We start from the raw sequence: 16,960 nt of genomic DNA on the forward strand, positions 1-16,960 counted from the left end.
TTTTTTTACACTGTTATTGCGCTCTAGTTTCACTTGTGAGGATCCTTTTTTGTTTGGATGTATTTTAGGGGCATTCCTGATTGCTAATCCCCCCCCTCAGTTTTTGTGTTTGAATTTTTCAGGGTGCCTTAAGGGATGACATTCATAGTCTTCCTACAGGTGTACCATTTCACTTGGGCAGGCATGTACATGAGGACGGTCAAAACCACAGTCTTGATTTTCAACACAAACATTCTCAGAGGTTACCATCATCTGACATGTTTTCCTTTTGGCTCCTTCATTTTTTATATCAGCTTGTTTTATATTGTTGCTTTGTAACAGTGCTTTAGTTTCTTGGGCTTTGAAGCATCCAAAGGCTATGCAATAGTTACCCAGGGTGAAAGAATGTGCTTGGAAAGCTTGATTACTTGGAGTTGAATTCAAATTTAGATATTGGGTAATGTGTGTAACAATATACTGCAGAGTGATGCCATAGAGTCTGGCCTCCGAAGCTGCCGTTTCCTCCAGGGGAACTGATCTCCTGAGTATGGAAATCAATAGTAATTCCAGGAGTACTCCAGGCTCTACCCGAAGGTTGGCAGCCCTATCCAGGTATGTTTATATACTAATCTTGAGTGATTTGGCTGTGATTCAGGATTCTCTGTGAGCAGCAATTGCTCATTACTTTCAGTGATAGGAAATAGTCCAGAAATGGGGGTGGGGGCGGGCGAGCAGAATAAATGGTGCTTTAAACAATCTGATTGTCACATTTTTTAGCTAAGCATATAAGATACATTTAGTAACTTACACTGATTTGGGGGGGGGGCACCCTTCAAGCCTTTTTCTCCATATCTAAAGGAGAATGAATTTACCCAGAAGTCCAATCTAGTGAATAGTTTATACATAATTAAAAGGCAGTCGTGCTCTTTGGTCTACTGCGCTTATGAGTTGGGGAGTTTTAAATGGCAACTTAGAGGGCGATTGATTGGATTATTATAAAATCTTGAATAATTTGAGAGGATGAATTTGTTAGATTTCTCTAACTCACTTTCCCCATATTTTCTAATTGTTCCTTCTCCCCTGTATGAATCTCAAATGTTCTATCGTCCAAAGTGACAGGAACAAACTTCTCCCCTGATCACTGTTCTTATACAAACTACTTAATTTGGCCCACAAAAGCAGAAACAAAATTTTGAGGCACTTACTTAAATCCCTAAGGCAGCTTTTTTGGGGGGAGCGGGGGTCCTTTCAGGTTTGCTCTGAACGTCTAGTCTGCTTTTCAGAGCATATAATTTTCACAGTCCCGTCCAGTCGGTGTTCTGAGGGAGTGCCAGATATTCTTTACAGTCGAAGAGCACCATTACAAAGGCACATGTACAGTACAATCTGATGCAGAGTTATACTATCCTATGACCACGGACTTAGAAGTGGTAACACTGCATAATTCTGTTAGTCGCTTTTGCACTTCTGCAATTGTAATTTGAATGTACAATCCGAAAGGGCTGGAATGTAATTTTTTAAAAAACGCCTCTCTTCCACTTCGTATCCTAGAACTGGGGAAATAAGAATCTCTCATGCTGAAGCACAAGACTTATTTTGGCTAAGTACTGTCTATCCTGACAGGCAGTGGTTCTCCACAGTGCCAGGTCATTCGAATTTATGAATTGGATTAACTGCATTAACCAGAGCTTATGCAGATGGGACGCCGCTGCCAGCTACTTCAGGTGTTAAATTGCTTAAGGTAACTGTGTTATCACCAACTACAGCTGTTATGGTCACTGTTCTTATCTTGCATTCTTTTGAGTTTTACATAGAAATGGCATATGTTTTATAGCCTTTTACCTCTACAGTCTGCAACTCCCCCCTCTCCGCCCCAGATATCTGTGGCCTGAAGCTTCACTTTGTGCATCTCTAGCCGATCAAAGTTTATGCTTCAATAAATCTGTTGGTCTTAAGACAGCACAATGCTCCTTTTAGTGTTTGCTGCAACAGACAAAACTGGAATGTCCTTGTCCTGGTATCTACACTGCTTTAACGGAACATGCCATGAACTAAACATGTACATGGGAAGGATACCGCTATCACTGAGCTCTGTTGCCTCTCTGGAGACACCTCATCCTGTACTTTTCCCAGCCACGTCTGTGAAAAGAAGAATTCGGGCAGGCAGCCGTTACCTCTGAAGTATTTCTTCAGCGGAAAACACTCAGAGGTTGGAAGCAGCAAGTTATGCAGATGCCTAAAAAAAGTCATGTAAATCCTGCCTACTGTTTTATTATTTTGTTTGGTCCTAATAAAAGGTATTCCCTGACTTTTTCCTGATGCAAAGAGTGTGTACTCTTTTTAACAACTGACACATCTCTTAAGGCAAAGAGGAATCTAGAACTTAACTTTAAAATAAATACTTTTAGCAAATCTAAATTTAAGTGCATATCAGGAAAAATGCTTCTCTGTACTCACCAAAGTAGTTAAGGTCATCTGCCTGTATTAATTATTGTCTCAACTGCATGTGGAGGCTCACCTTCACTTTTTTTAGATGCCAGATGTTTCCCTACACATGGCGATCAGCCACACAAAGAACGTCTCAGTTACTATGCACTCCCCTTTCGCAAGCAAAACCAATAACACCTGCCTTACAATGGCATAAAGGGTGGCTACAAACCACAGGCCACAGTGTATTTTCAAACATTGTATTTATATACATTTTAAAAAGAGATTTGAATGAATGTAATTGTAATGAGGGGAGCATATCTATAAATTCCAGTCCCTTTCCCAGCAGGTCAAGTAGTAGTTATATAACCTTGGATCCTTTTTATCATTTGCTTTGTTTGCTTCATTTATAGTCCGCCTTTCTCTCAGAGATTGAAAGCAGATCACACAATTTAAAACAGTGCAATAAGGACAGCATAATACACAGAAGCAATAGTGCAGTAACACTGAATTACAAAATTAAACAACAATGCTATATGGGGTTTAACACTCTCATTTGTAGTCCTGGGATCTTTCTGAATTTTTTGATGCTCCTATTTTATTGTAGTAGCTAAGGTGTCTTTTATTTAATAATAAAATATTTGTTCCCCTTTCACCTCCTTGTGCCAAAGCCCGTAGATGGTTCACACACTGTTCACAGATAAAAACAATCAATTTATACAACAGAGAAAAGTCAGAGAAATGAGAAAGGCAACAAAATGTAAAAAAACCAAAACCCTAGTTTTAGCTAAGAGTTGCAAGTCAAATGGTCTCTGGAATGGTATCATTTTGCTAGCATAAAAACCGATTAGCTTTTAAGGTGCCACAAGACACCTGTTTATTTTTGTTGTAATTCAGTAATGTGATTACTGCCCTAGTTACTTTCTGGAGAGGGACTTCAAAGTTTTCCTGTACTGCTGAAAAAACTGATAGATCACACTAGCCGCATCTGTAGGAATAAATGGACAGTCTTTAAATGGAGGGAAGTGAGCCGCGGGGTCCCTTAGGGATCTATATTGGAACTGGTGCTTTTCAACTTGTTCATAAATGACCTGGAGTTAGGCATGAACAGTGAAGTGGTCAAGTTTGCAGATGACACCGAATTATTTAGAGTGGTTAAGAGAAGAATGGATTGTGAAGAGCTCCAAAAGGATCTCTTCAATCTGGGGAAATGGGCGTTAAAATGGCAAATGAGATTCTCAAGAGGAATTGTGGCTTGAGGCTTATCAAACCCAGAATTCTATGCATGAACCAAAGTTTAGTTAGAGTATAGCTCTTGAACTTTATACAACATAATAGCAGACGTAGTTAAACTCTGTGCTGATATCCTTGTATAAAAACAACAGCTGGGAACAGTTGGAGGAAATAAGTTATTCGTCTTAAGAGTTGTTAGTATAACCAAGAAGAAGGTCAACTTGACATTTCTTTCTGTCCTTGGCCAGCAGGACAGAAACTTGGAAAGTATGGATGTTTCTGTTATTAGCTTTTGAGATTTTGTAATAATTTATGAGAATGTAGTTTACTTGTGTCTATATAATTGCTAAGATGCCCACTAATTAGCAAGAGAAAAGGACTGGCGTCTGCCCAAAGGGGTCAGCACCACCTTTTCTCTCCCCTCTGCACAGATGATATTGTTATTTATATTATTGTTTTTTTAAAATGAACTATATATCTTGATTTCAAACGATTCTCTGAGTTTCATATATTAGTCCAGGCAGCCTAAAGCATTTGCAGGGGCTTGGGTATTTCCCCTACAATTCAATGTGAGCAAGTGTAAAGTAATGCATATTGGGGCAAATAATCCCAACTTCACATATACACTCATGGGATCTGAGCTGGCAGCAACAGACCAAGAAAGGGACCTTGGGGTGGTAATGGATAGCCTGATGAAAATGTCGACCCAGTGTGCAGCTGCTGTGAAAAAGGCAAATTCCATGCTGGCCTTAATTAGAAAAGGAATAAATAAGGCCTGCTATTGTACTGTCCTTATACAAATCTATGGTGAGACTACACTTGGTATATTGTGTACAGTTATGGTCACCTTACCTGAAAAAGGATATTGGAGAGCTTGAAAAGGTGCAGAAAAGAGCAACCAGCATGATCAGGAGGCTAGAGCAGCTGCCCTATGAGGATTGGTTAAAATACTTAGGGCTTTTTAGCATAGAAAAAAGGTAAGGAGAGACATGGTAGAGGTTTATAAAGCTATGCATGGTGTGGAGAGAGTGGACAAGGAGAAAATCCTTGTCCTCCCACAATACCCAGGGCTGAAGCTGAAGGGTGGGAGATTCAGGACAGAGAAATGGAAGTATTTCTTCACACGACGTATAGTTAATTTGTGGAACTCACTGCCACAGGATGTGGTCATGCCCACCAGCTTGGAAGGCTTTAAAAGGGGAGTGGGCATATTCATGGAGGACAATGGCTACTAATCATGATGGATATCTATTCCATCCAGTACCGGAGGTAATATGCCTCTTAAAACCAGTTGCTGGGAGTACAGGGAGGAAGATGCTGTTGCAGTCTTTCTGTTTGTGGGCTTCCTAGACATAGCAGGTTGGCCACCATATGAACAGGAGGCTGGACTAGACTGGCCTTTGGTATGATCCAGCATGGCTCTTCTTATGTTCAGAAAATTATTTATTTTCCCTGACAAGGATGTAAAATAACTGCCATTCACTGAGACTGGATTGTGTAGAGTGATCTGTATGGGGTTGCCCTTGAAACTCTTTTAAATTTTCAGCTAATGCAGAATATGGCAGCTCCCTGGGTGACAGAGGCAGGTCATCTGACACTATTACAACTGGTTCAGGGTTAATGTTTCTGGGCACAGTTCAAGGTGTTGCTTGTAGTCTTAAATTATTTATGTCCAACACAACATTGCTGGGCAGCACTTCCTATTTGCAAGGCATCCTCTTAACTGTACCGAGGTTCTGCCACTGTAACTGCTGGACAAACTGGCTAAAATCCAAGCTCTGTAAGGACTGATTTAACACATCCAGGAGAATGAGGCGGCACAAACATTGAGGTGGAAGAAAGGACTGCACTATGTCATACTGCAAGTAGAGGGTAACATTTTGGAATGCTATCCTAGGTTTAAAAACAAACACACAAACAAACCAAAAATCCCCTCCCTGCAACTAAGGTCGTTTATGCATGGGTACTTTCACTCATGTTTGCCCCTTGGTCTGTCTCGGTTGTTCCTTGGAGTTATGCGTGAGTTTTCCGTCCACTAGAGATGACTTCGCTGTAGGGTTGCCAGCTCCGGGTTGGAAAATACCTGGAGATTTTGGGGGCGGAGCCTGAGGAGGGTGGGGTTTGGGAGGGGAGGGACTTCAATGCCATAGAGTCCAATTGCCAAAGCGGCCATTTTCTCCAGGTGAACTGATCTCTATTGGCTGGAGATCAGTTGTAACAGCAGATTGTCAGGTAGTACCTGGAGGTTGGCAACCCTACCTCACTGCCAGCCCTCACAAATCCCGGGACTTCCCATTCCTCTGTTAACCCGATTCTTCCCTCTTCCCTGAGCTCAGCCCAGGTGAAATCCCCATGCGTAAGGCAAAGCGCCAGCTTGGTTTCTCTCACAGCCAGTTACAAAGCAACGTGTAAAGAGGCAGGGATTCAAATGCTTCCTGCTTCCTTGGAGCTCTTTCTGAGCAGAAGAAAGCCTTTTTAAAACCAAGGCTTGGATTTCTCCCCACCCCCCTTTCAGATTGCTCAATGTTTTGTTCTTAAAGTGCTTTTTTCAATGTAGCAATTAGGTTTTGAGGGGGGATTTTCTCTCACAGTAAGTTCTACAAAGTAAGCCAATTACAAAGCAGCGTTTTAAGGCGCAGGGACTTGATTCGAGCTTGGAGACTGCTGGTGCATAGATTCCAAACAGGAAAGTGTGGGTCCAGCAAACAAGGAACCTCAGGAAAAACTCCCATGCATAAACAATCTAAGAAAACTAGCACAGCAAGCAAAGATAGGAGATAGAAGCTTTCACTCTACTGTGATGGTTATCTATTGGTGAGGGTTTCTCATGCTTCTCAGAAGCACTGAAAACTGCCACCACCACCCCCCTGAGGCTGCCATCACCTCCTTCTGCATGGGAAAAGCAGGCCTATTTATCCTGGCCTTTTAAGATTTACAGCCCATTCCGGAAGGGAAGGGGGCAGTTAGAAAGCAGCCGGGAGCGGCGAAGCCACGCCGCCTCCACAGAGGCTTCCCTGCCACCAAAAATGAAATAAAAGGAATTATAAAAGAAGGAAAATGCCCGATTGAAAACAGCGAGGCTCCGACACCAACAAAGATGTCATAACTACGCCACTGTGGGACGGGATGTTCTCGAGGCCAAAGGGGTTAGGAAGCTGCCTAAGGCAGCTCCACCCCCAGGAACGCCTCCCAGGACGTTGACGTGGGGACTTGTGCCACTGGAATGCTGCCAGGAGGCAGCGCCTGCACCTGAGCCCTGGCGTGGCATCCCAGCGCCGGTGTGCATGCCACCCGTGATGGTGTAAGTTGTAGGGTTGTGGCCCTCTGGCGACGCTGGCAGACCACCGCTATGACCACTAGGCCGTGTTTAGCGAGTTGGCAAACTGCCGCTATACCATGCACGGCCTTGGTGGGGCAGTCAGGTGATGGCTGGCAGGCCACGTCACTGAGGCTGCCCCTCCTCCGTAGAGGGGGGGGGTAGAACAATAGACAAAGGCTTCTAGTTCCTGCACCATATATGCTCGGCTGACCTAGTTTGCTATCTATGCCGCTACCATGGTTACTCACAACAGTTGCAAGTTACAAGCAACTGTTATTTACTACTTGCTATAAATAAAACGCAGCTCTGAGACCAGAGGTCTGTTTTCCTTGACACCGAGTCTTTGTCTTCACTCTCTCAATTCCCACATCTGGTGCCGCCGACGTGATTCGACGTGATTCACTGGGTCTCGCCTGCTTACCACGACTGGAAAAGGTTTACGCGTACTCTCAGCTCTTTGGCTCCCACGGCTCATCGGCCCCCTCGGCTTCGGCCCCCATTGGTAAGTATGGGTGAAACATTATCTTCAGAGCAGGTAAAGCATGCTGAAGAACTTTATCAATTGGTGAGACATAACGGGGACTCAGTGTCGACAGCAGACCTTAAGGATCTCCTACGGGAGATTGATTGTCAGTGTCCCTGGTATCCCCAGGAAGGCACTCTCAAACCAGGGGACTGGGAGCAGATAGGAAGGGACTTGAAGGGTGAGCCCCATGCACCAGTGCAATATATTCTTGCCTGGCAAAAGGTTTATAGAGCTGTCTGCGCTGGGACGCCAGCGGACAACATGCTCTTGAAACCTGCTATGGAGGTGACACCGCCCCCCTATCCGGCTCTCCTCCCTGCAGCCTCGTCTTTGGCTCCCTTATCTCCTTCTCCCGCTTGTCCACCGCCTCGATCAAAAGTGGCGTTGGCAGTCCAGGCAGCCCGCTGTAATGGGGACCTGGATCTTTCCGAAGAGTGGGAGGGAGATCCACCTGCGTAAATCTTTCTCTGCCTTGAAACAAAGTCCCAATGAGTCATATGCAAGTTTTGTAAATCGGCTTAAAAATGCCATCTCACTGTTTTCACTGCCAAAAGCCCAATCACTTTAGGAGTAAGTGCCGAGCCCCCGGTGGGGGAGCCTACCGAGGGAGTGGTGCTAACACTCCTAACTCTATGTTGCACAAGCACTTCAACAAACCCTCCCTGGTGAGGTTGCCCTTGTTTCCATGCGTGCTGAGGCTCCTCCTGGCACATACCTGGCCTTACATACCTGTGCAGCCCAGCAACAGGGGATCAATGTGCAACCGGACAAGGTTGTGGTCCAGGACAATTGTATTTGTTGTTTTGCAGTGTTGGAGCGCTCTTCCTTTGAATTTAAAGGAAGGTGCTTCCTGTGCACACCTTGTGCCGCTCCCGCCCTCGGGAGTGGACAAGGGGGATTTTTCTTCTGATTCCTTACAGATTGCCTTGGTCACCGAGAACATCTGGCACCAGAAGCCAATTCGTGAGTATAAGGTACAAGGTAAAAAATTAAGAGGTCTTCTCGATACTGGAGCTAATGTTTCTGTGATCACCCCTCAGGATTGGGACCCCTCCTGGCCTCTAGAACGGTCAGCTGCTGTCTGGGGGGTGGGGGGGTTCCACGCCGGCACAACAAAGTGCTCGGCCTCTCCTTGTCACTACCACAACTGACCAGCAGGTGGGGTACGTGACTCCAATTGTCATCCCACTTAAAGTCAATCTGTGGGGACGAGACCTTTTGTCTCAATAGGAGGCTACTTTAGTCACTAATGACTAAGCCTCGTGCCCTTGCCTTATCATGGCTTTCAACAGACTATGTGTGGATCGACCAATGGCCACTGCCTGGTGAAAAATTGGAAGCTTTGCAACGCCTAGTTGCAGGGTCATTTGGTTCCTTCCACTAGTCCCTACAATACTCCAGTGTTTGTCATCAACAAAGAAATCTGGCAAATGGCGTTTACTGCATGATTTGCGCGCCATCAATAAAATTATCAAACCAATGGGTGCCTTACAGTGTGGCTTGCCCAACCCGAACATGATCCCTCGTAATATGGCTATCATTGACCTTACAACCTCAGGATCAAAAATATTTTGCCTTTAAAACTCAACAGTCACATTGTCTATAAGTCCATTTTTGTGGACTTATTAGGTCACCTCACACTCCCAAAATATCCATAAGTGTCTGCAACGGCAATAGCATGCACCAGATGCTCAAAAATCACATCTCCAGGCCATTCCGGGAGAATCTCCAGGCCATTCCGGGAGATTCTCCAGGCCATTCCGGGAGACACCCCCATGTCCATATTCTGGTGGAAGTTATGAAGGTTACAATATGTACAAATAGTGTAGAGAAAATAATGAATTTACAATGTAGTTCTTCAAAGGAAGGTGGGAACATGAGACTGCAGCTCATGGTACACGTGGTAAGATGGAATCTTAATAACAAAGTCAGTGAAAGAAATGGATTGTATAAAGAATGATTCTACAGTGGTAACTATGTTTAATTGGACTACATCTGCATCGAAGCAAATAACTGCAGAAGTTTCCCACCAGCCATTAAAATGTATATATTTGAATGTTTATGCTGTCTTTGTGGGTGTGACACCCAGGGCACTTTGGCCTCTGGATCTGCATGCCATAAACCTTTCCCCCTCTTTTTCTCTCCTGCTCTCTGTTTCTCTGCTACACACTTCACTCAGTGTGCCTAAACAGCACACAAACACGTTCACATTCTTAAAGTTGCAACAATTCTATGCCAGCCAGCTCGCTGTACTCCCCTCCCGTTGCTACGGCAAAGACCTTCAGTAGCATCTCCTGACCAAAGAATTAGTTGTTTAAAAGGTTCTATTGTTCCTTGGAAATAACTTTCTGTGCTTAAGTCAACTGCAGTTCTAACACTTTTTGTCCTTTTAGGGTCCCTTTGTATGGGCCCATTTTATTTTTGCGTTTTGCAATTCTATACTAAAATTAATGGAAATTATAAAAAATCTCCACATTTTTTTCTTTTGCTTAGTCCTTTTTTTTTACTTTTTCAAATACTTCTGGAAATTTGTTTCATGTTTGTCACATTGGTCTTTTTCCTCATGATGCAGTCAATCTCATCTCTGATAGTTTGTATGTGTGTAATGTCATTTCTCAGGTGGAAGGAAGCTACGTGTCTCCTTCCTGTGATGACAATCTCCTAAGTCTGTTCATTGCTTTGCGCAATCAATTGGCAAAGCGCACTGAATTGCTGTTTGTTGCTCATATTCGCAGTCGTCAGCCCTTTCCTGGCATCATCTCTGAAGGAAATGCCCGGGCTGACTCCCTTGTTTCCTATGCAGCTCTCTCCCCCATTGAGAGCCATGCCATGCATCACAAATACGCCAAAGCCTTGGCGAACCAATTTCACTTGCCCCTTGCAGAAGCCCCTGCCATCATTCAGCAATGTCCTCAGTGTTCTGGACAGGCTTCCTTTCCTTCCACTGGTGTCAACCCTCGAGGTTTTGGAGCCAATCAATTGTGGCAAATGGATGTTACTCAGTTTTCTTCATTTGCTCCCTGGAAATGTCTCCATGTGGTTGTGGACACCTATTCTCGTTACCTATTTGCCACTCCCCAAAAGGGTGAGAAGGCTAAGCACGTTTGCACCCATTTAATTCATGCCTTTTCGGTCATGGGTGTTCCCTCTGCTTTGAAAACGGACAATGGCCCTGCCTATTGTTCCTCCGCCTTTGCTGCCTTTTGTGATCGGTGGCAAGTGCGCCATACCTTTGGCATCCCATATAATTCCACGGGCCAAGCCATCGTGGAACGTGCCACTGGCACTCTCAAAAGAATGCTTGCAAAATTGAAAAAACAAGGGGGAGTTGGCCTCTCCCTCTTGGACAGAGAGGGCCTACTAGCTCAGGCTCTCTTTACCCTCAACCATCTTAACCTTCTCTCTTTTAACTCAAAATTTGTTACTAGGACTCAGCGGCATTTCCAGGCCGACAAGCCGCTGCCACAGCCCCTGGTGCGCTACCGCCGTCTCCCCGACCCCCTTTGGCACGGGCCGGTGCCTCTCATCACGTGGGGCCGGGGCTACGCCGCAGTCCAAACATCTACTGGACCGTTGTGGGTGCCTGCACGGTGTGTTCGCCCTGATCTTCATGGCGTGGCAGCAGAATCTCCCCAACCTGAGTCCTCCAGCCAACCTGATTCCCCCCGACCCGAGTCCTCCGGCCAACCTGATTCCTCACTTCCGCCTTCAGTTGGTGGACCCTGAGCCCATGGCCGAGAGGCGTCGTGGTCGTCGCAGATTGAGCCCTCCAGTAACTTGGGGGGCCCTCAAAGGCTTGTCTGAGCAAGCTCAACTGGAGTTGGCTAAGCAGCACCTGCCCATGACCCCAGAGAACTTTCTGGCTGCTGTGTTTGCCCAGCTGACTGTGAACTCAGTTATGATCGTCTTATGTTTATGCCTCCTGAGCTCTGGGGTGCAGGGGGTCAAGCATGAGTCCTCTACTCCGAACTTATGGGTTCATCATGCTTCTTACATGTTTGCTTTTCATGGCAAGAACGTTTCTCTGATTTATGAGCCTCCTCTCTCTGCCTCTGCTATGTCCTTTTTGCCTACTCCCTTTAACTCTCCTGAACTGGTTCTGTCTGAACTACAACATTTGAACCACTCCATGCTGTTTGCCTCCACCACTGACCCTCACTGGAACAGTACTCCTTTCCAAAGGTTTCGCTTTCATCGCTACCTACCTGGGTTGTGCTTCTGATGTTATGCTAGCAATCCTCTGTTTTCCCACTGGACTTATACGACTGCTGCTGATCAGATGTGGGAAATAATGCAGCCAATTATACTGCTTGTTCTGACCGTTTTTACCTTTGGGGTACCTTTAACTCTTCTTTCCAACCCAATCTCCATCTCATGAACACTACCACACAACAGTTGTATCACCGTTTACCGATGTTTTCCCCAAAGGCTTCCCTGCTCACATCCGGAAGCATTTGTGGCAATTGGCTCATCCGAGACCCCAACCTTTGGTTCTTTTGGGGGTCAGGGTGGGCTACCAACTGTCATCCTGGGAAATATCAGTGTGCAGCTCTTGGGTATCTTACCTTGCCAGTCCAAGTCCTGGATGCTTCTGGGACACCTTTAGCCACTCACAAAGTGAGGCGTGCCGCAGCGGCCCTCTTGGCCCCGGGTGTTCCGATGAGGTTATTGTGGACGCCCAACTCAGTGGGGGAAGCGACTGAGGTCGCGCCATAGGGGCTGGTCTTACTGGGATTTTGACTCTGGGGAGCTACCCAGGGATCATTGCCCAGGAGAACCGCCGTTCCATCTTAGGCCTCACTTGTAGGTTAGAAATGACTGTTAATGCTACAAGCCGCTTAATTCATGATTTACAGCAAGAGATTTCTGAATTGCATCAAATCACCTTACAGCATCGCTTTGCCTTAGATTTTCTCCTGGCTCGTCAAGGTGGGTTTTGTAAAATTGTTGGTCAGGCAGGTTGCAAAGTCACATTCCATGACCTCAACAAAACCATTGAGGACGAGCTGGAGAAATTGCGTCATATGCTCACTAACAATGTTATTACTTCCGGAGCTCCTGGTCTTTTTGATTAGTTGACCAGCTGGCTACCTGACTTTGGGTGGATGCGAGCAACTTTTTTAGCGTTACTTGGAATCATTGCTGGTTTTACTGCCTTGGGATGCTTTATTCAGTGTCTGCCGAGCCTTTACAATATGTGTGCTTTCTCTAAGGAGCATGTGCAACGTCACTTTCTGTATTATGCATATCATCAGCTTAAAACGAAAAAGGGGGAAGTGTAGGGTTGTGGCCCTCTGGCGACGCTGGCAGACCACCGCTATGACCACTAGGCCGTGTTTAGCGAGTTGGCAAACTGCCGCTATACCATGCACGGCCTTGGTGGGGCAGTCAGGTGATGGCTGGCAGGCCACGTCACTGAGGCTGCCCCTCCTCCGTAGAGGGGGGGGGTAGAACAATAGACAAAGGCTTCTAGTTCCTGCACCATATATGCTCGGCTGACCTAGTTTGCTATCTATGCCGCTACCATGGTTACTCACAACAGTTGCAAGTTACAAGCAACTGTTATTTACTACTTGCTATAAATAAAACGCAGCTCTGAGACCAGAGGTCTGTTTTCCTTGATACCGAGTCTTTGTCTTCACTCTCTCAATTCCCACAGTAAGTGCCCCCTTATCATGGATTAAATGGGCACTTATGCTGGCACGGGGTCACACTGGCTCCTCTTTGCCCCTCCTCCTCCAGGATTGCAGCCTTAGTGTTACATCAGGAAATTCAGGGGGAGGATTTCAATGAATTTTATTATATTCTAGAGATTTTTTAAACTATTTGGGATAGAGTTGCTATCAGTAGAACAAAGGTTTTAAAAACTGTCTGGAATATGGCTGCCACCCTCCCGGTGTCCTGGAGATGTCCTGGAATTACAACTGATCTCCAGACTACAGAGACCAGTTTTCTGGAAGAAAATGACTGCTTTGAAGGGCGGTCTCGATAGCATTACACTCTGCTGAGGTCCCTCCCCAAACGCCATCTTTCCCAGGCTCCACCCCCAAATCTCCTGGAATTTCCCAATATAGAGTTGGCAACCCTAGAAGGCCCAGGTTTGTCAAATGGCTGCTGTAGCTTATGGTTTTAAGCATTATTTTTCATCTCAACATGTAAACATTTATATTTAAAAAAACACATTCATTAATCTATGGAGTCTTGTATATATAAATCCAAGCAACGTGGGATACCAATGAGGGTATCAGCTTACCAAGAATTTGCTTCTCCCAACAGTATCAGTCCAAGCAGTCAAGAAACCCACATTTACAGGCAGGCTACAGTTGTGCAGATTTACTGGACCTAAGCAGAATCATAGTACTGTTCTGGAATTGATTGCAGAGTCCACTCTATTTTAAAGGTTTAAACCTTTTATTTTCTACCATAAAAACCTCCCGGTGGCCAGCGCTACATTCAGACTGTTTAGTTTACATGCTGTCACCAAGACAACGCTCCACTGGGCATTTTGTATGGCGAAGTACCAGCCAAGTAGACTCAGCTTTCTGGGAAAACAAATCAGAGCCTTTGTATCTCAAACTGCTCCGCAGCTCTTTGAGGATTGGCGCTACAGAAAATTACTTAAAGGGATTTATTTAGAAAATATATATGGTGCCTCTCTGGAGACCTACTTTGACATATTTAAAAGTGCACAGTGCTTATTTGTCTGTTCTCTCAATAATCCTCTAAAATACATGCCTTTTCTTGCTATGTTAAATGGAGAAACCAAGGCTGAACTGTAATAGTTAGAGCCTGCCACTTAATCTGTATCAGAACTGGGATGTAAGGTAGACCTGAATTTATATTAAACTTTTAATTACTTCAAGGCTAGACTATCTGTGATGCAGGAGTTTCTTGACCAAGATCCCCTGGGAGATAAAGAAGTTAATTTGTACACGATCTAATTCACATTGCAATTATAGGAGGGACAGAAGGATTTTAAGCATTTCCCCTGCTGCTTTTATGATGTGAATTCCCCATCCCCTGGACTTGTTATTAATTGGGGGTTGGGATAATACAGATATCACAGATGTTGAATCCACTGCATGAAGAATTTATTCCCAGCTTCCTGTGGTTAGAACTATAAAAAGTGTTGTGCTCTTAGGCTAGAGTATTATCTTTCTCCCTGACATGCTGATTTTCTATGTGCAAGGAATTATATTATACGAGTATTAATTTGTGCAACCGTTACCGCACTAGGTATTCCCAGCGATGTATTAAAAGTTTGGAAATGTTATAAAAAATACTGTTCACACTTTGTTTGGCCCCTTTAGCTGTCTTCCAACCATTTTTTAGTTGTAGTATCCAAAAACCCTTTTAAAGCGATGTTTTTTATAACATTTCCAAACTCTTGATACATCGCTGGGAATACCTAGTGCGGTAACAGCCCACATCTGCTATTAGGCACAGGTTTACCAGCTCATTTACATCCGTAACTATGCAATGATTGTTCCAATTTCCACAGCAAGATGTCTCTTCCATTTGTTCAGCGACACATTTACTATCTGATCTTCTTGTCTGCACTTTCCCTTATGTGACAGGTTCTACCACAATAACACATGAAGCTGCCTTACACTGAGCCAGAGATTTATATGTTTGTCAAGTCGGTATTTGTTTTGTGGGCTGCCATTCCATATTTTGTACCTATTTACCTGTGTTCAGGTAGGGAATTCTGACAGGTGTTGGATTTTGGATGACCTGTTGGTTGAAAATGAGCTTCTAGTACACAATGGTTGCCTGGCTCTTTTCCATTCGCCACATACAAGACCCCACCCCGGTGCTGTACTCCTTTCACGCCAAAAAAGAACAAGTTTGTTGCTATCTTAATAGGCTGACCATATTTCCTTGAGACAAAAAGGGGACATTGGGATGGCAAAAAAGGGACAGGGGTTATGTAATAATGTAACCCAATTGGAGTACTTTTTCCTATGAGAATTTACCTAGCCATGCCTGCATGCATCATAAGAAATGCCAGAACTGAAGGAAGCAAACGTTGGAAGTGTAATGAGGTGCAAAACAGGACAAAATTGCCATTTTAATTAAAAAGACAGGGAAATATGACAAAAACGGCAGTCCCTTTCAAAACGGTACGCATGGTCTTAATGATCTTAATAATTACTTAATGATCAATTATTGTCTCTCTCATTAAGGGTGGCTGTAAAAATAGTGTGAAGTGTAGAAACCTCCTGTTTAATTTATTTTTATACTGCGTGGTTTCCACTATTCCCAATGGGTAAGCATGTACTCTCTATGAGTAGCTATGTATTGTCTATGGGCAAGCGGTGTTCCTAGTTTTAGTATATCCCCCTAAATGTGCATCTAAAGAGAGTCACTGGAAAAGACAGTCCTGCTAGGGAAAGTTGAGGGCAGCAGGAAAAGAGGAAGACCCAACAAGAGATGGACTGACTCAATAAAGGAAGCCACAGCCCTCAGTTTGCAAGATCTGAGCAAGGCTGCCAAAGACAGGAGATTTTGGAGGACTTTCATTCATAGGGTCGCCATGAGTCAGAAGCGACTTGACGGCACTTAACACACACACACACAGTTCAATGCCTAGTTTTAAACCCAATAATAAGTATGGAAATTAATTTTTTTAAAAGTATGTTAGTTAAGCAAGGAGAGCCTGGGAACAACAGTATTCTCAACTAAATGTTTTGTCTGTACATGTGTTTACCTTGACACCCCCCCCACCACACCCCCACACATCACACACCCACACCACACCCCCACACATCACACCCCCACATCACACCCCACCCCACACACACACCCCACACACACACACCACACACCACACCCACCACACCCACCCCACACCCCCACACTACACCCCCCACACCACACCCCTACACACCCCATCACACACACACCCCCACACCATACATCACATACACCACACCCACACCACACACTACACACCCCCACACACCCCATCACACCCCCCACCCCACACCCCCCCACCACACATCACATACACCACCCCCCACACACCCCATCACACACCCCCACCCCACACACACCCCACCCCACACACACCCCACCCCCACACCACACATCACATACACCACCCCCACACCACACCCCCACACACCCCATCACACACCCCCACCCCACACACACACCCACACCACACATCACATACACCACACTCACACCACACACCCACACTACACACACCCACACCACAAACACCCACACCCACCACACATCACACACCCACACATCACACTCACACATCACACACACCAAGGCAAAACCTCCCGTGCATGAACGGCAGGCGGCGAAAAGGATTGTGGGAAAGAGGGACGCGGAAGGGGGCGGAGGGGCGCCTCTTTCCCACAGTCCTTTTCGCCGCGCGGCACCGCCTTCCGGCCCAGTGGCGGCTCAAGATGGCGGCCGACAGTGAGGTAAGTCTGCCTGCTGAGCTCCCCCCGCCCCCT

At 45.3% G+C, this 16,960-nt stretch overlaps 1 protein-coding gene across 1 annotated transcript in view; it reads left to right on the forward strand.

Annotated features, from left to right (window-relative positions):
• Window positions 1-16,857: 16,857 nt before the first annotated feature.
• The window catches only part of RAB3GAP1 (RAB3 GTPase activating protein catalytic subunit 1), a 30,745-nt gene continuing 30,642 nt past the window's right edge, over window positions 16,858-16,960 (forward strand). Inside the window, exon 1 of the mRNA XM_056861121.1 lies at window positions 16,858-16,927. Coding sequence (XP_056717099.1) covers window positions 16,910-16,927 — 18 coding nt within the window. The 5' untranslated portion in view covers window positions 16,858-16,909. The remainder of the gene's footprint in view (window positions 16,928-16,960) is intronic.

The sequence above is a fragment of the Euleptes europaea genome, chromosome 15, assembly GCF_029931775.1.
Source record: "Euleptes europaea isolate rEulEur1 chromosome 15, rEulEur1.hap1, whole genome shotgun sequence".
In the NCBI taxonomy this organism is placed as follows: Eukaryota; Metazoa; Chordata; class Lepidosauria; order Squamata; family Sphaerodactylidae; genus Euleptes; species Euleptes europaea.